Source organism: Canis lupus, chromosome 12, assembly GCF_048164855.1.
Source record: "Canis lupus baileyi chromosome 12, mCanLup2.hap1, whole genome shotgun sequence".
Lineage (NCBI taxonomy): Eukaryota > Metazoa > Chordata > Mammalia > Carnivora > Canidae > Canis > Canis lupus.
In genome coordinates, this window is record NC_132849.1 from 42,496,315 (window position 1) to 42,520,350 (window position 24,036).

General features: G+C 49.1%; 1 protein-coding gene across 6 annotated transcripts in view; it reads right to left on the reverse strand.

The window, feature by feature from the left end:
- Positions 1-24,036, reverse strand: part of PLB1 (phospholipase B1) — a 137,248-nt gene that overhangs the window by 73,986 nt on the left and 39,226 nt on the right. For 5 of the 6 annotated variants that reach the window (XR_012004992.1, XM_072771339.1, XM_072771338.1 and 2 more), the window contains 14 exons: positions 23,889-23,947; positions 20,198-20,238; positions 19,597-19,640; positions 16,571-16,661; positions 16,181-16,232; positions 14,363-14,449; positions 11,496-11,558; positions 10,659-10,738; positions 10,289-10,364; positions 9,251-9,346; positions 8,100-8,153; positions 3,734-3,805; positions 2,872-2,946; positions 806-869 (listed from right to left, as the gene is read on the reverse strand). Coding sequence is in view for 5 of the 6 variants with exons in the window: in XM_072771339.1 (XP_072627440.1) it covers positions 806-869; positions 2,872-2,946; positions 3,734-3,805; positions 8,100-8,153; positions 9,251-9,346; positions 10,289-10,364; positions 10,659-10,738; positions 11,496-11,558; positions 14,363-14,449; positions 16,181-16,232; positions 16,571-16,661; positions 19,597-19,640; positions 20,198-20,238; positions 23,889-23,947 (954 nt within the window). In the remaining variant the exon portion in view is untranslated. The remainder of the gene's footprint in view (positions 1-805; positions 870-2,871; positions 2,947-3,733; positions 3,806-8,099; positions 8,154-9,250; positions 9,347-10,288; positions 10,365-10,658; positions 10,739-11,495; positions 11,559-14,362; positions 14,450-16,180; positions 16,233-16,570; positions 16,662-19,596; positions 19,641-20,197; positions 20,239-23,888; positions 23,948-24,036) is intronic. The other variant, XM_072771340.1, reaches the window with a different exon arrangement.

Sequence of the window (24,036 nt, forward strand, 5' to 3'; positions counted from 1 at the left end):
GACACCTAGGAAGCATTCAGCAATCATCTAATAAATGAATGAACAGACGAATAAATCAATGAACAGATGAGTAACCGTCTAGGACCAAGCATGGGAACCTATCGCACTGTTGCAGGAATGTTCCTGGGCTAATGTTTTGAGTCCTGCAGATCAACATACAGCACCCCTGACCCCCATGACTGCCCATAGTCATGCACATACAATCATCACTCTGAGGTTGGCTCACCTGGAGGAAAAGATTTAGCCCTGAGACAGCCCCCCTTTTGGGGAGGGTGTCTGCCTGGAACATTCCACGAGTCTCATTTTCATAGCCCAGCAACAGTCATTTTGGAAATACTGAGAAGCAGTGAGAACAGCATGTTTATAAGATGGCATGCTTTCCTGTTCTGTGCAGTGTTTGAGTGCATCCTGTATAAAGCTCTGACATGCAGTATGGACTGGTTATTTCTGCTTCCTGTTTAAAGATACTTTTGCTTTTTGGAAAACAAATTCACTTCATCAAAGCTTAAAGGCTGGGACAATGACAGCAGCTCACACAACTCACACTGGGCTCTTTACAGAATAAGACCTGGCACACAGTTAATGTTAATAAATGCTTTCTGATAATGGTGTTATCCTATTCTAGTTAAAAAAATAATCAAACACAAGAATGCACTTACAAATATACACCCAGAGCTCTCTCTGCCCTTGGAGAAAACCTCTCAGGTGTATCCCAGACTGTGTGGAAAGACTGTTAAAGTTGCTCTTAGGCTGATGATTTCAGGCATCAAATGAGGTTAAAAATCGCTTGATTTGAACCACATACCTGAGGTGGGAATCGTGTCGGAGGGGTCCTTGTCAGGGCACCTGATTTCCATTCCATCTCTCACCTGCAATGGGATGCACAGAGAAATAGGATCTTGGAATGTAGGAAACTAGGTGAGAAGCAGAGCCTCTATTTGGAAAACACTAGTCAACATAGAATCCTAGATATCCCTTAAGATCCTCCCTCTCCTTCAACGCTCCTATCCAAGCGTCCATGACGTCCTTTCCTAAATGCTCCCCATCCTGTCCCCTCTCCTATGCCCGGGCCTGTGTTACTTTTGCCTAAAATACTGCATCATCTGCAGCCTTCAGAGCCCATAAAGATGACATTCTCTCTCCCCCAACATTAATACAACTGTGCCAGCCACCCCACCCTCCCATCCAAATTCTCAGTGAAAGCAGGGATTTTTGTCTGTTTCGTGTACTGTATCCTTATAGCCCAGAATGGTGCATAGTGGATGCTCAATAAAAATTTGTTGGTTGAAAAAAAAAAAAAACAACAACACATTTCTTCTGCCTTGACATCAGCATGAAGTCCATTTTCCTTAGCACATCCCAAGAGGACCCTGACATTCTAAACCATCAGCTCTTGACCCTGTTCTCATGCTCTGTGTCTGCCCAAGTTTATCTCCATTCTCTCTTTCCTTTCCCTCCCTCCATGTTCCCATACTCCCATCCACCTGGTTACCTTTAGTCATCCTTCAAGGCTGGGGTCATTTGTACTCTTTGGGAAGCCTTGTCAACTCTCTCTGGTTGGTTGCTTCCTCTGTATTTCCAGAATACCCATGGATTCTTTATAGGACTCACTACACTATGTTACAATTGCTGGTTGGTTCCACTGGCCTGAATTCCTTGGAACAAGCAATGTATTTTATTTGTGGTTTTATCCCTTAAGCCTGGTACTCCTCCATACACCTACCCATTTAGTCATTCAACAAATAGTGACAAGGCACCTGCTCTGAGCCCCTGTATTCTAGTGGTACAGAGAAGGTATTCTGTAAATGTACCCCAAGAGAATGTGTTGCTCCCTCTTATCAGAGGACAATAATAGCAACCCTCTTATAGAACTCAAGGCAGAACAGATACTAGTAGATGTGCTTCATACTTATGAACGTATTATAATTTAATGACAACTCTGAGATAGGGCTGTGACTATCATTTCACAGATTTAAAAACACCAAGGAACAAAGATGCTAAGTGCCTTGCCCAAGGACATAGAGCTAGTAAGTGGAAGAGTCTGAATTTGAACCCAGAGCCAGTACTCTCACTTCATGGTGCCATGGTGCCTCCCAAATGTATCCTCATTGCTGAGATATTAGAGAGTATGGGACATGTTGATAAGTCAACAATCTTTCACATTATATCTCTCAGGCTTTGTGGTGGGAACCCAGGCTGTCAGCTTTGCCTTTGCCACCTGGAGTAAATCTCACCCTCTTTTATACAACAGGCAGGCAGGGATGGCTCTAGTGCAAAATTTGTCTCAACTTGCATTGGTCGCCAGGCCTCTGAGAATGCGGACATAAGCCTTCAAGTGTTTCCTGGCTCCTCAGAGGAGTGCAGGGTGCCCTACCTAATCTTGACAGGAAATATCAGAGAAAGACTCATGAGATAAGCACCAAGTGAGGCGTAAAGTGGGAGGCGGCCCCCAGAAGGTATGCACCAACTTTTGGTCTCCATGCTGAGTGGTTTCAGACTTTACCACATTTCTCTGTTTTTTCTTAACTTTCTCCTCAGATTTAGGGTTCAGATGAGTTTAAAAGGACCTGTCAGAGATTTGGGGAAGACCTGAGGATTCTTGTTTTACATCAGCATAGACAGGAAGCAGGCATGGCTGAGCACCCCAATAGGCCTCTGAAGCCTCAGGATGCTGGTGGCTGAGGTGGAGCTGTGAGGCAGACCTTCCTCAAGCACCCAGGGGGCAGCCACAGACTTGACCCTTTACCATCTCCAGCCTGCTCATGGGGTTCCAGAACTTAGAGAACCACGTGGAAGGTTCCAAAGACTCAGCAAGGGGTACCGCCCCTGGTTCATTTGCACATTTTCCAGTCACAGAAAACATCACCGTACCTCAATCTTTTCATGAGATTTTAGCAGCCTGGGCCTGTAGTTGCTGTTCTTGTAGGTGAACAGATAGGGATTCTCCTGCAAAAGAAGGTAATACATTGTAACCATGACCTAGAAATCCATATCATTCAATCATCTTTATCATCCATTAATGGCTTTGACCAGTTTGGAACTTTTATACCATCCTTGAAATGAGGAGAAAACCATTCTCTGGCTTTTCTTCTCTGCACTGCTCATTAGTTCTCTGAAGAAACTCATTTAATGCTTTGAAATTGCCCATTTGCCACAGTTGACCTCTCTTGCTACCTGAGCTTCATGCTACCAGGCAAAGTATACATATTTCCATAAAAAGAGAACTTAATTTTAGGCTTCCTGGCAGCCAAGGCAAAGAGGGAAATGGGTGAATTATATAGTTCTTACAGCCCAGTAACAAGACTTACCAATTCAGCAAGAAAGCCAAAAATTTAGCATTAAATGTAAAGGAATTCTCCTATGTTCAGTTTGTCTTTTCTCATCATTTATTCAGTAACATTAATTTAATACCTACTATATATTAGGCACATTATTTAAGACACCCATCCTCACATTTGGGACCAGGTAAGCTACGGCTTTGGGCCCATGCCCTCTACAGGTGTAGAAGGGGCCTCAGTTCTGCTAATATGGCTCTCCTGACCCACAGGTGTAAACCTTAGGTGTGTCAAGTACGTAAAGCTGTGCCTAGACCAGAAGAGCCAAGCCAAGACTCTAATGGGGATAATGTCTTAGCCAGGGAAGACCCATGTCACAGCAAAGCCCACTCCTTCGTGACCTCATCTCTCTCCCCAACTCAGCAAGAGACACCCTCCCCTCCCCAGTTCTGGCCTACCTGAGAAGGACATTTCACCGGCCTTCTTTCTCTTGCACTGAATGGCTCACCTTTCTGTCCTGCTGGCTCCATCTGGAAAAGGAAGTGATTCTTAGAGAAGTCTTGCAGAGGTGGCCACATCCTGGGGTACCACTGAGAGAGGCTCATTCATCCAGCACTTCTCCGAGTGTGACCCTCGGCCAGCAGGCAGCAGACTCCCTTACCGAGCAGGAAGTCTGATGTGGGGCTTGAGCTCAGAACCCTGAGATCATGACCTGAGCTGAAGCCAAGAGTCGGTCACTTAACTGACCAAGCCACCCAGACACCCCTAAAGTTCCTTTTGTTACCTCTAAATAGTCATTATACACATGTGAGCACTTAAAGGATAAGGTGGCTTTGAGAGAAGATGGTTCGTTTTGCATCTGCTATTCCACCACTTGGGAAACTCCTGATTCCTGTCAGCCCTACTGCCCACAGGTACTAGGCTCTTGTGCACCTTTGTTCCTCACCTCTCTTCCAATGACTTGACAAAGGACACAAAAGGCAGGAGGCTACCAGATGGAGTGCCCTGTCTGGCTCAGCCATGGGCTTCGCCATCCTCCATGAGGATTTTAGATCCTTCAGCAGTATCTTATCCTAGCATCTGTGCCCCATAAACAAGAAGCGAGGAGAGACCTTTACCCTTCTTGGGATTAGCTCCTCACCCAAATGGACAAAGTCAGATAAGAGAGTGTAATTAACTTAACCTTTTGGAAAAGGAGTGGCAACCCTTTAGCTCAAAGGCTGGAGGAGGAACTGGGGTTCCCACTTTCTTTCAGTTTTATTCTGAAGGTAGATACTCCTAGAAATGGGAGGTCCTACCCAGAATGTTCAAGGCTGCTCTCTGCAAGGGGGGGGGGGGGGAGGGAGGGTCCAGTGGCCTGTTGCCTTCTCTCCTCCAATCTTTCTAATCTAATCAATAAGAGAGTCTGGAAAGAAAGTTTGGGAGAGTCAGGTTTTACTAATTCTGGTGGAATGGACATAGCGGAGTCTGTATTTTAAGCATCTTAACGACAGGAAGTTCATAGGCCTGAATTGACGCTTTCCTTTAAGAGAATTTCCCCAACTGTCTCTTTATGAGTCTCCTACTTCCTTCCCACTCGGACTCTCTGCCGTTCTCTGTGCTCAGAGAGCATGCAGAAAGATGTGGCCAGTGCAGACGTCCCCTCCCACTGTCCTGCCTCCCACCACTCTGTGCTGCAGGGCACGTAGGCTCTGAGGATGGTGGGCACTGGCCCCCGTGCTCTTGAGAGCTCCACCTGTCAGCCCCGGAATCACCCACATTTCCCCACAGCCTCCCCACCACACTGGAGTTAACTGGAACGTGGGAGGGATGACCTTAGACATTGTCTCCCAGGAGAATTGCCACTCAGCTGAGCAGTTCCTGAGGGTTCTCAGCTAGCCCCGCCCCACCCCGCCCCCGCTCCAACACTTGGCAGGGGGCTCCGGATGCAGCGGGGTGGGGTGGAGGGGGGTCTGTGATGGCCACAAGGATCTGGAAATGGAGTTCCCCAAGGGCAGGTCTCTTCAGAACTAGCATTGCATAAGGATAATCAGAAATTATTGAGGAGGCAGTAGCGGTGGCAGAAGGGGCCAAGGGAATGAGTGATGTCTCCAACACAAAATCATCCAGCTTTGTGCCAGAAGCTCAGCCTCAGTCTGGGGGTATGCTGTGCTGGGGCGATTCCAGGGGTGTTTCAGAAGCAGGGCTGCTCACCCCGGCTCTTGCAGGTGTGTTGCCGGCCCTCAGAGCTTACTTGTACCCTGGAGCTTGGCTGGGGAGAGCAGATGCTGGATGCCGGTGCAAGCCTACACAGCACCCCCCTCCCTCCAAAGTGTCTTGAGGCATGGTAGGGGAGGGGAGCAGCAGAACTGGAGGCCCCGTGGTCACAGAGATCGTGTTGGCCTTTCTGTGCTCCCCATGGAGGAGAGTGGCCTTCTGAGTCAGTGAACCTGGCCTTGGATGGACATACCTCGCTTTCATCTCTGTGGTCTCAATGAAACCCGACACAGCAGAGACCGAAGGAGGTCGAGGCAGACACTCCTGCCCGCCTCATGCTCCTGAGCAGACACAGGGGTGAACCCAAGGGTGAAGCACTCATGTACTTTGGCCCAGCCCTCTGAGGTTGGCTGAGGGTCACCACGCCCCTTTGGCAAGTGGAGAAAATGGAGGCCTGAAAGACCACATGACTCACCTCAGAAACAACCAAAAACACAGCTGGAACCAGAGCTCAGGATTTCTGGCTCTTTACCCAGGCTGCTTTGGCTGGACCTGTTACAGTCCTAATTTCTTACGGATTAATCCTTGCCTGCAGGAGCTGCCCACGCACTCTAGCTGCGGCACTCACTTTGGGAGTCAAGGACCATCTGCATTGCGCCCCTGAGGGAGCCAGGGGCAGACACAGCTGGGGCAGCTCCCGCATCTCCGCTGGCCTGGCTGCAGGGACCTCGAGAGCTCTCACTGGGAAATGACTGGATGTTGGTTGGACAGGTCTGGAGGTGGTGGGGGTACCTGCGCACCCAGGAAAGCTGCCTGCCCCTCCTGAGCCCTCATGACAGCTAGCATGTCCTAGTCCTCTGGCTTTGAGTGTGAAACCTTCTGTTCCCATCTGTGCGCCTGCCCAGGCTCATCCTCGTCCTCACCCTCAAGTGGGTCATGGGGCACTGTGGTTCCATGTGCCTGTGTGAATGTGCAGGACGGCCCTCGGGTTCAGTCAGGGCAGTTCATTATCACTGCTGCCATGGCCACCAATGACAACAGCAAGATGAAGGTGTAATGGGGGGCGGTGGAGAGAGGTGCGGTGAGGAGAGAGGAATAGAGAGGAGGGAGAGGGGCCTTTTCTCTAGATCTGCTCTCTCTCTCTCTCTCTCTGGCCTTCGAGGTGCTTTGTACATTCTCAGGGACCTGAGAATCTCCATGCTTCCTCTCTTAGCAGACCACCCTCATACTTAGCCTCTTGCTAATGCATTGACCCCTTCTTTTCTCCATGCCCTTTGCTCACAAAAGTCCTCTTGCCTGGGAATGTCCACCCTGACCTCCTCTGACACATCCTACCAAGCCCACCGGAATCCCATCCCCATGGGGCTTTCCTGATCTCTGGCCCACATCATTTTTGGGCACGTGGTCTAGCACATCACCACTGGCTGAGTTCAAGTTTACTCTTGTTCTTCTGGGTTGCCTGACCCAGCCACAGCCTAGGTTCAGCAAGGGCAGAGGCCATCTGACATGTCTTTTGTTATCTTTCTCAGACCCAGCATAGGGTGGGGCATGTTGTAGGTGCCTTTCTGTTGCTCGGGAGAGAGTTGTCATAGGAGGAGGAGGAGAGAGGTTTGGCTGAGCTGGAGTCAGCCCTTCTCCCCTGGAGAGAGAATGGAGGGAGGGCAGTGCCTGCAGGAAGGGTCACATTCCTTTTTCCTGCCCATCCCAGAAGCAGACTGGTTTTCTGGGGAAATATCTCACCCAAGGGTCAGGCCCACTAAAGAGTCCTTATGCAAAGAAATCAAAAAGGAAATCGATATCTCCTCTAAGGGATGGTGTGAACCCACTGCTATGGGCCATCTGGGGACCCTGTCTGCTCTCCTTGCTCCTGGCTAATGTGTGCTGAATGGCACCTGCCCATGGTTCTTAGCACAGCACATCAACTGAGAAGGTGGAAGAAAATTTTCAAACCAAAGAGGAAGAAAACCAACTCTCTATCACTGGAATTCTAAAATAGGGCAACTTTGATGGCAAAATCAGGTCTCTGTCCAGTGCCCCGGAAATTTTCAGTTTTGGCGTTATATCCCACCCTCTGACTGACCCCAGCTGGCCCTAGGGGACTTTCATAGTCTGGGGAAAGCCTGTCACAGATACAGCTTTGGGTCAGGGGTTATGATCAGGGGTTTGTAGAAGGGATGCTGAGGCTCTACATTCACACAGCTTATGAGGGAGTGGAATTAGGCCTTGAACCCAGGTCTTCATCATTCAAAGTCCATGCTTATTATGGGCAACACCCTGGGGCCTTTGAGCCACAAGGTGGTGGAACTGCTATGTGAACCGGATCCCCAGTGCCCCACTCCAAGTGAAGTCACCTGCATAGACTCAGAGGAGCCACCCCTGCCTCTGGAAAGAGCCGGACTGCAGTGGCCCAGCCCTGGGATGAGAAGGTAAAAAACCTCAGGAGGTCAGAGCTGGGTTTCAGTATGAGAAGGGTCCTTGGTGGCCCCCAATCATCGTCTTGGGGTTCTGCAGGCACCCTGCAGCCCCTTCATCAGAGTAGTGGCACAGTTGGTATGGCGGTGGAGGTCTCTTGCTGTGTGTCAAACCCCCAGCTGGCACAGTGGCCCCCTGGGACCCCCAGCCACTCACCATGCTGTTCCAGAGATTCAAGGCGAGTGTACTGGGATCATGAAGTGGTTGCTCCTGAAAGAGAATCAAATAAGAATGCCTGTGCGCCTCTAAGGATGGGGTGACCTGATGTGCACTTTGAAGCTGTCCCTGGCAGAGACGGGGTGGCCCTGACTCATCCAGACTCTTTCTCAGCCCCATCCTCACCAACAATGGTAGGCACTTATAAGACCCTGTCTGGGGTCAGGGCTCAGAGGTGAGGGAGGGCCTGCAGAGGCAGGTCAGATGCCTGGCTGCTCTTTGTGATTGTGAAGCTGTACATATTGAACCAAACAGCAGAAGGGGGAGGTGCCAGGGAAGTTAATTGTGTGTGGTCTCAATGAGTGCGGGGAAGATGGGAACTAATATTCCTCCTCCTTTTAAACCACTATCGGAGCATCACTGAGGTCCTAGAGGGGACACAATGACTCCAACTGGCAGGATCCAGAAGCTTGGAGGGAAGGAATGTCACAGACACATGGTGCTAAAGCCTCAGAGAGAACTTGTGGAGCATGTGTGAACCCACCATAATGCTCATGGTCCAGGCAGCCCCAGTGGGGCAAGAGGTACTTGCCCAGTGACCTGGGGAATGGGGCAACTCCAAGTACCCTCCGTCCCAGGGATGGATGTAGAGTGTGCAGAGGGAAGAACATGGTGTGCTGCCCAAGAGATTCTATCCTGAATAGTCACAATAGCTAGGAGGGACTAAGGGCTTCCCAAGAACCAGTATTGCTCTGAGTTCCATATACGTATTTAATCCTGTAATCCTGATAATCACCCTAGAGGGAGAGAATATTAGCAACAGCCCTGGTTTTACAGATGAAGAGCCAAGGCACAGAGAGTGCAAACAACTTGCCCAAGGTCACACAGCTGGCCCTGGTTCCAGAGCCGGGACCTACCTGGCTCGAGTCCATGCCCTACCTTTGGGCTGCTCTGCCTCTAAGAACCTGCCTCATGGGGCTACCCAAGCTCCATGTGGAAATTGTCAAGAAGGTATAAGAGGATACCACAGCACTTCTCCCCCAGCACTGCATATGCTAGGCCTGGGGAAGCCCAGCCCGGCCGGGGCTTCTGTGGAGGTGAGGGTGGGAGGGGGAGCTTGGTCTAGGCTCTTCATGGCAACTCTCACTCACCAAAGGTAGGGTCTCATAGAAGAAAGGCTGGAAAACCACCACGAAGGACTCCTGCTCGTTGTACTTGCTGGAGGCCAGGAGATGGTTCCAGCTTTCCTGAGGAAGGGAGTATGGGTGTGTATCCAGAGCACCAGCAAGCCCCAGCCTGCCCCATTCTCTGACCAGGGAGTTCTGAGTGGCCCCGAGGTCAGAATCACTCATCTGTGCTGTTCTGAATTAGACACTATTCAGAAGCTCCCCCTTATCTCACACTTCTGCACCCTTTGATGAACTAAATCAGCTTTTCATTTTCCTCTGAAGCCTCGGCATCAGGTAATAGTAAAGATGGACCTGAAATATATTCTCTGGGAGCTCAAGAAATACATGCCAGGCCAGCACACACTAGGGCTCCCATGCTCTTCTCAAGGGCTAGGTTCCGTAGAAGAAGTGCTATTAACCACCCCAAAAATATCATTTCCAAAGTGAGAAGAGCCATTTACAGCTTCATATAGGACTTCCTTCTTAAATAAAAATAATCATGGTAACACATGTCAGGAGGAACTTGTGCTTTGAGTTGTTTGTGGACAGGGTGGACAGGATGAGGGTGTCACTGAGCCATCCACACTCCCTTGGCTCCCTTTCTCTAAACTGGAATGGCTCATCTTCTAGAATCTTGACTTTCCCAGGGGCTGTGGCCTGGGGAGCAAGCCCAGCCTGGGCAAAACCAACTCGCCAGCTATGGATACAAGTTACAGGTGGTGATGACAACCAAAAGCATTTCAGAATGAATCTGCAAAGTTCTTGACTTTGACTTTAGGTGCCACCACTGCTCCCCACCCGCACACCAATGTTTAGTCCCCACTTTACACAAGGGAATATCAAAGCATCGCTGGGAAATGAATGAAGAGAGGCTCTCTTTGTTCCCTGACTCAGTCCTGAATTCAGTGGAAGAAGTCTGACATTAAGAAGCCTGCTCCCTCCTTGTTCCCACCATCCGTGTTCTCCTCCCGGACCACCCGCCCCTGTGGGCCAACGGCCAGTCTTACAGAGTGGGCTCACCTGATAGGACCACTGGGCCACCACTTTGGAAAGCTTCGAGGTCTCCCCTGAGTACCTGCAGAGCTCTGCCATGGGGCTGCCAGTTAAAGCAAACCAGAAATGAGAGCATGGGTGCAGTGTCTGTCATTCAGGCTGCCCACGGGGGAAGAAAGGAGCTGGGGGCGGGGGGGGACCCTGGGAGTTGCTTAAGGAGAGTAGAAGGAGAAGTTGGAAATCTTACGAGGTTCCAGAGAAGGAAGGAGGCACACGCTGGGGAGAATAAAGGGTAGGGTAGCCCTCATAGGATGGATGCACGGGAAGTGCCCCCTACTGTGCCTGACACATGGCAGTCAATGAACAAATGCTGGTTTCATTTCACTTCCTTTTTTACCTGAGCTGAGTCCCTTGGTCCCATTGAGAGACCACCAGAGTCTCAGAGAGATCCACCAGGTTCACAAATGCGTTGGGGACCTAGGAGGATATAAGAGAAAAGATGAGCATTTGCAAGGTCATCATTGCTTCCCCAAGAGCTTCTCTGGAACCCTGGGTTTGAGCCTTTTTGGTGTCTGGTTGAACACAGTTTGGACCTCTCCTTGGGAGGTGTTTGGCTGGAGTCTGTCCAAAGCTGCCAACATAGCCAGCACGGTCAGCTCTGTCATTCAAAAAGGTGTCATTCACCATCCATCTGTCATGGTGGCAGGGCATCTCCCCACCACAGCGTCAATAGGGAAGCAATATCTTGGTGGCAGTGGGACTGAGAGAAAAGCTGCCTCCCCAGGGAGTAGAGAGTGGGGGTGAGAGCTCCCCTGGATTCTCAGGACTGCAGTGCTCATCAAGGTCCCATTAGAAAAGGAAGGCCCTTGGACTGTAGGGGCCTCAGGAAAGGGGCAGGTCTCTGACACCCCAGGGAGGGACTGTGTCTCTCCCTTCTTCCTCCCTAGAAGTCTCGCTCAGAAATATTCTTGGATTATGAAGAGCTCTACACCTGACCCCTGGCCCACGTTTTCCTTAAAAGGTGAGAAGACAGGCTCCTTCATACCCTTTGCCTTTCCCTTGGGTCTTGGGCTCCCTCCCGAGTCCATTTTTCCATCTGCCTGTAGGCCATTGGAGAGTAAACTGGAAGCTGCCCCATCAACCCTTGAAAGGGCAGCTTCTTCCTGGCTGCCCAAGGTGTCTGCGTTGAAGGGCAGCTCTGGGCCTATGGGCCCTGGGCCCTGGGGAGTCTCACCTCCTGATGCAGGTAGTCCAGCACCCCCGCTAGCATGTCCAGGCCTCCTGCCGCGTGCCTCTGCTGGGAGAGGAGAAATGTGCTGAGTGCAGGTGGACAGGGGTACGTGGGGCCCAGGATATACAGGCTCCTGCCAGCCTGGCCCTCTCCTCTCTCTCCTCCAGCTGAGTCCTTAAATCCAAGAGTAACTGGGTTCCCCTTTGGGACCAGATTTTCCTCAGATAAAAGTGATTCCATTAGCCTTTGGGAATAAGTCTGATCCCAGATTTTTGTCCACTCTGTCCCCGACCCATCACTCACCAGGAAAAAAAAGACTCCCCCAAATGGCAGTTCCGTGTCAGGAAAGGGCAAACCAAGGTCAGGGCCATTCTAAAGCTCACCAGGAGGGAGGGAAGACCCAACTACTCTGGATTTAAGGATTTAAGGACACAGATGGGTTTCAAAACTTCTGCATGGCACCCTTTTATCAGACCTTCCCCTGCCACATGGGTCACCAGGGAGAGAAGGGTTCAGGGAAAGAATCTGAGCCAGCTTCTGTTACAGGGTATTTAAAGACAACTCCTACCCCACCCAATTATTTGTTGGTAATGAAAATAAACAAAGGAGAGGATCGCAAAAATCACCCTGGTTTACCTTCTCAGGGTAAAAAACAAAACAAAAAAACAAAACAAAACAAAAAAACAAAAACCCCTAATAATGAATTTTACAACGAGACAAACTCCTAAGCAGCCTGCAAACCAGCTGTCCCCTGAGGCAACTTGGCTCCGACAGGAAGACATGGGAGACTGAGTTGAGTTGCCAGTCTGTTCTGTCTCCCAGGGGGACACGGGCAGGGACTCGGGAGACAGCTGTCAATCACTCAGGCTGAAACAGCCACAAAGGGCAGCTCCCAAACCCGCAAAGGTGTCCTCTCAAGGCCACTCCAGCCTGCTTCATTGCCATAGCCAGCGATAAAGTCTTTTGTCTGTTTCCTGCAGCCTAAGCATGACATTCAGTATCACACTGTCCCTTCACAAGAGTCTCTGCCTAGAAAGGTCCTTGCTGCCCATCGTCCCCAGGAAACCCTGGGGATCCCTGTGTGGTTTGACCCCAATGGCAAGCCCTGCTTTAGAAACTCCTTAGGTAGTGGTAAATGGGTATTTGAGCTTTGACTTTTAATGTTTTCGGGTTTTATTTATTTATTTATTTATTTATTTATTTATTTATTTATTTATGTATGTATTTATTTTATGATAGTCACAGAGAGAGAGGCAGAGACACAGGCAGAGGGAGAAGCAGGCTCCATGCACCGGGAGCCAGACGTGGGACTCGATCCCGGGTCTCCAGGATCACGCCCTGGGCCAAAGGCAGGCGCTAAACCGCTGCGCCACCCAGGGATCCCAATGTTTTCGTTTTTAAGGCAAAAGCATTTGTTCATTGTCCAACTAAAAATAAAAGTGAATAGTGCATAATGCGTACATGCACACAGAAATGCGTCATGTAGGCAAGAATGCTTAAAGGCACATATACATGAAAGGACACAAGAATCCACATAGGAATGCTTGAATACAAGTAATGTGTATTTATCTTTAAGGAATCATGAATAAGTATAAGCATCAATGAATGCATTCAAACATTTGAAAAAACAAATGCTGGTGTAAACAAACTCCTTAAAATACAAGAGCACATGCCTGCATGTAAGAAGAGAGGATGGATTTATGCGTGAGTAGCAAACTGATGGATGGGTGAGTAGATATGCAGAGGGATGAAGCAATGCCTAGATGCTTGTTTGAGCACTTCAATGTCCGGATGCATAAATTCATGAATAAATGTTGGTGTGTATAGTGACCAGAGCAGAGAATAAACAGGGCGTATAAATTTCACTTGGTGCTGGAGAAAACAAGGAGTAAAATAGGGAAATAAGGCTTCAAGGTCTATATGCTACAAACCCAGGAGATCTGCAGGAATATTGTTCCATGAAAGCTGGTCAGGGAACGTGGGCCTCCATCAGCATTCTCCCAGGACCCAACATCAGTAATGGAAGCGGGCAGATGATGGTAGGCTAGGAGTCCATGGGAACATGGGGCATTTGGGGGAAGGCAAGAGTTTATGTTGTGGGAGAGGGGCACAGGAAAGAGGACGGCACCTCCAGAAACCACCCCAGCCTGTGCCACGGCCTGGTGGCTGCCCTGGGTGGTGGCTGAATGCACAGGGGCAGTTAATTGGTCTGCCACAAGTGGCTTATGCACCTAAGGCTTCAGGTTCTTGAAGAAGGGTCTGGTGTGCCATTTATGTGCCACCATAACCTGGGTATCTAAGCCCCCCTTTATACTTTCAACTAATTCTAACTGGGACTTATCTCCAAGAAAGACTTAAGTCGTAGATAGTCACCTACATAAATAAAAAGCACAGCCACATATTTCATGTCCTGTTCCCAGGAATGCCAAAGGGCCTGGAAGTTACAGTCTACCTACAAAAACACTAGCTTCCCCTTATCACTAGAGGCCATTGGCCAACAGGTGACAAGAGCACATATATCCTGCTTTATTTCCCAAATTCAGCGCTTAGATACAATCAGGGTCATAAGAGGCAAAGGAGTTTTAACTAGGAAGCTGATTTTCCTTATCACAGAATGATCATTGACTCAGCCTTTCTATACCTCAATTTCCTTTTCCTGGTATGAAGGATGGTATGTTAAAAAGACTCTTCCTGTGTCTGGCTCCTTGAGCCTTTAGATATGGACACCTATTTATTCATCTGTTGTTCAAGTTCTGAAATAGCTACCACCAGGCCCAGCCAGACAGGTTGTAGACCAGGCAGGCTTAGGGTCACTCCTACTGCCCCCACCCCTGCACCTGCAACCCTCTGCCTCCCGGCTTGTGGTTTACCTGTTGGGCAGAGGAACAGAGGTGACCCTGGCTTGAGTTCTTGAAAAACACAGTGATGAGCTTCCAGTCATTTTGAAAATCAAGTTGCTGAAAAAAAAGGGGCAAGAGCATAAAAAGAGGATGGTGAGAACTGGCATCAAAAGAAAATTTTCAAGTCGTTCAATTTCATGACCCATACCTATTGAACTGTATTTATGATTTTCTTTTCAAAAGAATAAGTAACACAGTAGGAGTCCAAAGTTGTATAACTGACCAAGAAGGCAATTTGGCAAAATGTATCAACAATTATTTTTTAAGGGCACACCCCTTGATCTAATAATTCTGTTTCCTAACATATATTTTAAGGAAATGAGGATACATGAAAGATTTAGTTGCAGTGATGAAGCCTTGTTTATAAGCATGAAAAATTGGAAACAACATAAATGTCCAAAATAGGGGACTGCTGTGTAGGTTGTGGAATACTCATAAGATGTAGCTGTTAAAATGATGCTGGAAAATGTAATTATTGTCATGGGACATATTACATTGAGAAAAGCAGGTTATAAAAAGTATCCACGTCTAGTAATATGCCTGTTTAATAAAACATACACAGATATATATGTTTAGAAAAAATATGGAAGGAAACATGCACCAAGTTGTTAACAGTAATTATCTCTGGGTATAAGGTTGAAGGATGGTTTTAATATTCCTTCTGTTTACCTGTGTTTTCTGATTTTTTCCTCTAATGACCATGTATTAATTTCAGAACAAAAAATAAACTTTCATTTTGTCTCTTAAGAGGCAACATGCTGCACTCGAGGATACTTGGACTATGGCTCGGGCACTTTAGATTTTAGCTCTAAGTAGCTGGGTGGACTTGGGCAGGTCCCATGACTTCTGGGGACTTCAGTTTCCTCATCTGTAAAATTATGGGATTGAGTTCAGGATCTTGTAGTCATTTCCAGAAAGTTGTGACTATTCCAGAAATTCTGGGATCCTCTCAGTAGAGAGAACAGGTCTTGTACTCATCACTGTTCCTGGAGAACCTAGAATCACCTAGCTTTAACCTCTGAACTTTGTGATGAATGCACGGCTGGCTCATACAGCATCTGCTCTTGGTTCCGGAGGTCTAGGCTCAGGGCCTGCATACAGCTGGCTGGGCAGCAAGGCTTGCCTTCATTAGGTACTTGCCCATAAGGAGGGCACAGATGATCAGAGGATGCTTATTACAAACGTATATGATTTACCCAGTAAAGAGTGTCTGAACTGCTAGGAGAGCAGGTAACAAGGCCGCAGCCTGGAAGTTACAGGACTTCCACCTAAGAACTAAAACAAGTGTGGTAATAGCAGCAATCATCACCCCAATGACAGTGACAACCACAGGCTTTCACTGAGCAATGCTTTTGTACCAGGCACATCTGACAGCCCATTTTATCCTAAGTCTGTGCGGCAGGCTCTTTTATTGCATCCGTTTCATAAATGGGGAAACTGAGGCCTGGCAAAGTTAAGAGTCTTATCCAACATCACAGTTAATAGGCCAAGAATTCAGGATTCACACTCAAACTGTCTCCCCCTGGACCCCCAGCTCTCGCCTATCTCCCTAAGTGAGAAGTCGTGTTTATCTGCTGACTTCGGCAGCATGACACTGGGAACATTAGGGGTAGTTCTGAGTTCTAATGGGCTCCAGAGAATCGCCATGGGAAGGGCATCTTTGGAGAGCCAGGCCACACTGGCTCCTGGGTTCAGGGTACAGTGGCAGCAGGGCCACGGCCGCGGTGGATGGGCTTGATCACCTCGCAGCGGCCACGGACAGCCCCACGCCGTGAGATGGGTCCTCACCTGGTTCTCCTTCATGCCCCTCACCAGTTCTTCTGCCTGCACCTGCAAGTCTCTGCGTAGAGGGAGGGAGCAGAGAGAGAAATCAGTTGGACGAAACTTTGTTGAGGGCTGGAAGCTTGCCCCTGGCCCCAGTGCAGGTGCCAGTCTCAGAGCCTGGGGCCACAGTGTACCACCCCTGGCTCCTGCAGGGCAGACGCTGACCTATTTTTTAAATTAGGCCCATCAGACAGATTGAAATCCGTGCACGAGACGCATTTTGACTTTGATTTAATTCAGACCTTTATTTCTAAGCCTCTTTAACTCTGCCAACACTCGCCACCCCGCGATCTGCCCAGATGCCGAAGACAGGCAGGAGTACATGACCCCAGAGAAAGCCAGAGTGGGACTTACTCAACACCAGTGTGGGATGCCACTCTCTTCCCAGGTGTGCACACAGGCGTCAGAACAGAGGGGTTGAAATATCTGATGATGTCTGAAAGGACTAGAGAGAGAGCTGCTTTGAGGCTGTGGTCCTGCTAGCTGGAGGAGACCTGTAAAGGCCGATGCCCGTGGGGCGAGGTGCCAGGGAGGCTGCCGCTTTTGCAGAGCACGCCTTTCACGACCACCATCAGCTGTGAAGTCAGCCTCGGAGTGGGGCCCTGCAAGCGAATGGAGCTAAAAGCTAGCATCTATCAAGGGCTAGGCTAAGCCGGTGCCTTATGCGTGAGTGCCTTGTATGAAAGGGAAACTGAGGCTGGGAGAAGCTAAGCAAACCACTCAAGGTCTCATGGTAAGTTGAAGTTGCTGGGGCTTGAACCAGAGCTTTCAAACACCAAGCTTTTCACTGTCGTGCGCCATCAACTCGTTAGGGAAAGTGTGCTGGGACGGGGACCCGGGGAGGCTGTCTCCCAGCCCCCCTTTCTCCTCCTGAGAGTGACAGCAGGGCGGGAAAGCTCCAGGGAACACACGTCCCAGAGCTGACAGCCAGAGGACCGCTAAAAATAGTGCTGTCAGGAGCAGTTAAGTTGCATCTTGCTCCCGAGAGAGGAGAGGGCAGAGCAGGGAGTGTCATGGGAAGGAGAGGCCTCCCCGCACCCCTTTCCAGTGGCCCCCATCCAGACGCGCCTGGGGCTTTGGGGGAGCAGAAGGCAGCCGGCCCTGTGCAGCGGCAGACAGGGTGGTGGTGGCAAAGCCAGGCAGGACGTCAGGAGACCAGTCTCTCGGCTTTGCCAGCCTGGGCGGCCACCTAAGCCATATGGGACTCGGGCTTTGTCCTCAACCCAAACTAATGAGCTTCCTTCCTAAGTCCTGACAACCTGAAGGAGGAGCCCCTTCCCACAGGTGGTGAGAAAACAAGAAGTTCAGAGGCCAGGGGCAGACGACAGGGACAGTATGTGCACACGCATGTGAATGTGCAAGCAAGTAGGTGCCTGGGGAGAATCTGTGAGAGCAAATGACACACATCTCAGGAAAGTCATGAGAGCAAATGGCAAAACAGGATTCCTGGTGCTAGGTCTTTGGAGGAGAATTGCTTTCCAAAGTAGAAGTGTTTGTACTGTATTACTCCTCTGGGATCAGAGGTGACCGTGGATCTTTCTGCCTAAATGTTCCTGGCATTTTGTTTTAGGTCCTGCCGAGTGCCTCGTCTGTCCTTGTTGCCTCTCTCTTAGTTTCCAGTGGGGTACAACAAAAGGCAGAGGCAGTGGGGCCAGACCACCTGGGTTCAATGGGACTGTGCCATGGACTCCTCCTATATCCTTGGGAAAGTCTGTGTACCTCCCCGAGACTCAGTTTTTCCATCTGTGAAATGGCCATGGTGGGAGAGGATGTGGCTAGATCTGAAGAAGGACAGACGGGCTGAGCCAGATGAAGTGTGGGCCCACCCAGCATACCACTGCACTGGCCTGGATATCGCTGGAGCCCCTTCTCCTGGGCAGACCAGGGGCTCCTCTTGCCTGCTCAGCTGCCCAGCTGAGCTCCCAGTCCGGCTCTCCACTCCTTCCCACTTTCCCTGAGCATTAGGTGGGCTGGAGGCACCAGCAGCTACAGGGGAGTCCTGCCTTTGTGAATATGCAGGTGCAAAATCTGCCCTCACCATCCTGCCTTTGGCGGCAGCTCTGGCCAGGGGACTCCTGGTCACTCCTTGCTGAATGAGGGGCAGTCAGGACTCGTTACCATGTGGACAAGGGGCTCAACAGTGGGGTCAAGTTGACAAGTCAGGCAAAGCAGCAGTGGTATTTGTGCTTCAGAGTCTAAACTACATCCCATCTTCCCAACCCCCCCAACCTCCCCACTACATTTCTTTTTTCCTACCATTGATAGGTAAATAGGGCCAAACCGAGGCAGAGCTGTGACAGTCACTAAGTCATTAAAGGCCTCTTTTGGGACGCTTTGAGCTTCTGCAAGAGGAACCTCTTGCCACTTTGGCCACCAATATCCCCTTCACCTGTCAATCAGATTCTGGAGGGCTAGATACCTGGCCTCAGCCTTCCCTGCCGGATGGTGAGGGCTGAGAGGAGGGGCAGTGTCTTACTCATCCCTGTCCTTTGCAGAGAACCTAATAATTCCTGGGCCCTTGGAGAAATTCGAGGGCGGGATTGACAAGACACTGTCTACCTCACTTGTCATTGTGCTCACTGGAGTGTCAGCTCCAGAGGCTTTTTGCTCTAATTATGAAGTGAAAGGTGATTTCCCTGTTCTTGACTCGTGAGCACCAGGCATAGGTGACTAACATCCCACTAGGCTAATTCAGCTGGCATTAGGGGCTTGGGGGTTTCGGAAAGACTTAATAAAGTCGTGAGGGACCTCTGATGGTAAATGAAAACCACCAGGCCACAGATTGCATATTCATAAGCCCATGTACATGTAAAAAGGCCAACGTGTTAACAATGCTCATCTCTGGGTGGTGGGATTACAGTTAATTTTTATTTTCTTCTTTTCATTTTCCTGAACTCAACTGACGTATTTATTTTATAAGTAAGGGACTTATCTTGAAATGAAATAGACTGGAAATGAGACCTGGATCTTCATGGTGCAGGGACAAGGGTGGGAGAATGGTGGATGGTTTCCCTAGAGGAAGTGCTAGAAGTCTAGCCCTGTGGTCCTGGGGAGAAGGAGTCTCAGGACGCTGACACCCCTGATGTCTCCCCCAGGCCCTTTAATCTAATGTCTCCTGGTTTCTCTTTGCTCAGAGATCCTCTGACACATTTCTCACACATCCTGGCACCACCCTGCCCCTCCCCACACCCTGCCCACCTTTTAGGGTATTTGACTTTTTATACTCAGACTCTCTCTCTGTCCTTTCAAAATGCCTCCCTACTTCTCAGGCTCCATGATGAGATGGGCAATAGGGTACAGTCTCTTCACTAAGCAAAATGCTGCTGTGTTCAGAGGGATCGGGACAATCTGGAATCTGGCCCTGAAGACACAGGACTCACCTGTCACCACCTCCATGCACACCTGCTGTGCCCTTGGGTCAGTCCTGCAAGTAAAAGCAAGCATGCAAGCATCAGACTGCATTCAGCAACCTTCTCCCTCAACTAGTGGGGTCTAGTTCGTAACAAGCTGTGGCTCAGCGTTGCTCTGGTTCTGGATTTACCCTTCCCAGAGTTAGAGACACACTGCAGATGGCTATAAAGCCACCAAAGTGGAGTGAACAGCTTTGGTGGAGTTTCCTCTAGTCTGGCCCAGTGCTGGAAGGGGATGCAGCCCCTGGTGTGGGATGAGATAGATCCGGGTCCCCCAGAGCAGAGCCAGGAGACAGGTGGTAGGAAGCAAGAGCTCTGTGTTTGGTCCTTCCCATTTTTTCTTCCCAGTCACCCAGAGGACCCAGGGGGCTTTGTGGGCACAGGCGCGTTGGACTGGGAGGCAGGAGGCTAGATTCTAGTCTCTGTTCTGCCACCTGTTCCCAAGAATGCCTGGAGCAAACCATCTCCTCCCCAGCCCTTGGGTTTCCCCGTCAACAAGGCCAAGAAATGAGAACAGATCCTATGTGAGGCCCTTCTCAGCTCTACAGCTCTGCACTTCCATGACAGTTACCAGTTTTGCTTCTCCAGGTTGATGATCCCGGAGTCTGGAGCCTGGAAGAGATAAGAAGTATGAACCACCCAGCCAGGGAAGGCAGCAGAGCCTGTCCTTGTGAGACACCAGTCGCCGGTCAGACCCTCCCTCCCACCCATAAAAGGGAAACCATGGATCCATGGATCCAAAGCCATGGATCCAAAGCCTAAATCTGCTGACAAATATCAAGTTTCCTCCACAACATGTTGTACCAGAACTTAGAGCGACCAGAGGTGTGTTTTCTTCAGAACAGAAGACAGGCACAGGAGAGCTTAGAGTTAAATGCAGCTACGTAGACTGTTAACCTCTACATAGATGTAAAATGGATTGTTTTATTGTATGACCATCCTAATATGAAATTTTATTTATTGCCTAGTTCCCTGACTCAAATGTAAGTGCCACGAGGGCAGGAATTTTGTCTTGTTTGTCCTGGACTATATTCCTTGGACCTAGAACAGTGCCTGATACATCATAAGTACTCAACAAATATTTGTTTGCTAAGTCTTTTTTGAACCAACAAAGTAAGCTTCTGGTTTCCTCTTGATAAAATGCTGGACAGCACAGGACACCATCTGCTAAAGAGGGTCCCTGGCTGTAGGACTGAAGGGAGACAGACCCTGCTAACCCACCTGGGGACTGTGTCCTCTACAGGGTCCTAGGGAACTTCGGAATCATGCCCAGTATATAGAAAGTATTCAGCATGTATTAACTATTGCCAGTATTTTCACAGGTTCTGACGTAAATTTTCTTTCTTGAAATTCCTAGAAGACAGTATCTCCAGGTGCGATGGTGACAGGTGACAATTGTACCCACACTGCCTACACCCATGTCTGCTGCTGCTTCTGTTTAAAGAGCCTGTCTGGCCTTAACGACCCAGCTCAAATGACAACCAGCCTATAAAACTGGGTCACAACTCTGGAGCCTTCTTGGGAGGTCAGGCTGACCACAACCTTCCTCTAAGTGGGATGTCGTATTTTACTCAATAAGCAGTTTGAAAGGCAAAATTTCCAGGGAAAGGCAGAAAGTTGAACAAAAATTGCACTACAGTGCTAGTCAGGAATCATAAGCCGAGATGCCAGGCAGGTGAGGTCAGGAGGGAGGATGGCTCCTGGGCTGAGGCAAAGTGGGACGGCCTGTGCCCAAGCAAAGGGGATCTGAATGATAGCAGAGCTCCTGCCCAGAACAAGCCTGTTGGGGCTGATGAGAGGAAGAAAAGGGTAGACCAAGAGGAACAAGGTGGGGGAGATGGGGGAAGCCTCAGTGAGAAGTCACAGAAAAGGAAGGCTGGGACAAACCCAGCAGACTCCCAAGTCTCCATCTTGCCCGCGGCAGCCATACTCTTCCTTGGCTGAGCATGCTACGGTACTAGAGATGCAAACCTAATTAAGACACAAACTCTATCTTCGAGAAAGTTGACAGAGTGGATTGTAACCTCCTTGGCAGGGAAAATGTCTAGAGCTCTTAGTTGAGCAAACAAAGCAAAACAAAAAACAAGTCACAGATAGTATATTGCAGTTTAATCTTATTTCTCTCTCTCTCATCCTATATATTGGGGTGTGTGTGTGTGTGTGTGTGTGTGTGTGTGTGTGTGAGTGTACTGAGGCAGATTAGGTGATCAAACGAGATCTTTAATTTGTTATTTTATATGTGTGTGTGTGTGTTTTTTCTTATACTGAACATATATCACATATGTTAGTTTGCAAATAATTTTTACAAGCATTTGCAAGTCTGATCTTTAAAGTTCTGTGAGGAAAACATTGTCCAGAGCAATTAAACAAACATGTGCTACAGGCATAAGTAGGTAAGATTGTACCTCGGTTACAGAAAGCTCCAGGACCTTGGGACGGGCATACATACACACATACATAAGCACCAGCATTACGAATTCTTTTTTTTCCCCTAAATTCATCAATTTCCATGATTTTCCCCCTGTCTGATACTTTCTATAAACCAGGCTAAGTTCACAGCTGTGGTCTCTGGGCACATAGGAAGGCAGCCTCCTAGGAACCGTGCTCTCAGGTCTCACCCTGGAGACTGAGATGCCAGTTGTGTGGTGCTAACAATCTGGGATAGGGAGGCCATCGTGGAGTGGGGCTGTATTCGAGGCCAGGCCAGCTCACAGGAGGAGACAGGGGAGCTGAGGGACAGGCAGAATCCCTGGGGTCTGTGTCATTCATGAGCAAGAGAGCTCCTGTTGAGCTGTGACCAAAGAAGGGAAGTCACCAACTGTAGATGGCTACAACTATAGAAACCTGATGTGGTGGGCATCTCAGGGAATTCCCTACCCAGATGGCAGAGTGCTCCAGTCCTCCAGCTGGTGTCACCTACATTTCGGGCACATGGGGACACATGGGCTCAACAAACTCCATGTGCTATGACGTGAAGTCTCTTTTCTCCTTTACTTCCCCTTCCACATCTCTCCTGCCTGTAGACCTCCACCTTCACCCTCATCAACACAGCCTTACAGTCATGCTTAGCACCCATAGGGCAGATGAGGGTGGGAAGCCCTGCTGCCAGGTTCCACTGGGCCTCTGGTCTGTTTTCTAATGGCAAGTCTGGTTCTTTCTGGAGGGCTGGCACTGTGCTTGGGGAGGGGGATAGGGCTTGCAGGGAGGGGGCAGGTGGGACCCAGGGGAAGGGACGTGGGGTTGGACAGAGAAGATAGCTTGCCGCAGGGATGGAGAGGGCCACTGGGAAGAAGCCTGAGTAAGTGGAAGAGGGAGGAACACCCTGGAGAGGACTGGCGGGGTGGAGGGATGTTCTGGTGCAGGGGTGAAGTGGGGCTCTGAGGAGGAGCAGAGAACACTCGACTGATCAGTGTTGTGGTCAACGGGAGTGCTGGCACTGGGGCAGCAGGGCTGTGGACCCATCCTGAAAGAGGCCAGGCGGGGCTGTGAGAAGCCAGCACTGACTTGGGAATCACATTGGCATTCCCCTCTGCTCTCCAACCCCCTTCTCTCCAGACCATCTCTTTCTGCTTATCCCTTTCTCCTCATTCTTTTTTTTTTTTTAATATTTTATTTACTTATTCATGAGAGACACAGAGAGAGAGGCAGAGACATAGGCAGAGGGAGAAACAGGCTTCCTGTGGGGAGCCCAATGTGGGACTGGATCCCAGGGCTCCAGGATCAGACGTTTAACCACTGAACCACCCAGGCGTCCCCTTTCTCCTCATTCTTTCCACCTCTCTCATTGCTTTCTTTCTCCTTTACCCGATCGTATAAAGTACACCACTTAAAATTTATTAGCAAAGATTTATTTACCAAGCAGGTAAGGATATTTTTTCTTTATCTCATAAATGAAGCTTAAGAAATGATTTTTAAAATTCTGTGTGCAAAAAAAAAATAAATGAATAAATAAAATAAAATAAAATAAAATAAAATAAAATAAAATAAAATAAAATAAAATAAAATTCTGTGTGCTCTTTGACTTAATTTATCAGCTGGTTTAATGTATTAATGAGAAACCCTGAACGTTTCCTCATCCTAATGTAAAGGGAGGCATTCATTTGATTAATAAAAAAGGACACAGACTCTAGATTTTAGAATGCCCCCAACTCAGAATATTTTTCTCTCTCAAAATGAAACACCCTGCCTGGCAACCAGGAGTTCATTCTAAGGCTCCTAGTCCCAAAAACTGACTCCCACCTTCATCTCCTTGAAATACTTACTGTGTCCACATTGCCCATGGCTGCCACAAATTTAATATCAGAAGGTCTCACAGAGTGGACTGCAAAAACAAAAACCCATTTAAGAAGGTCAGATCTACATGAGCCAAAGATGCCAAATGGGAGGGCCAGACCCACATCCTCCAGCCTG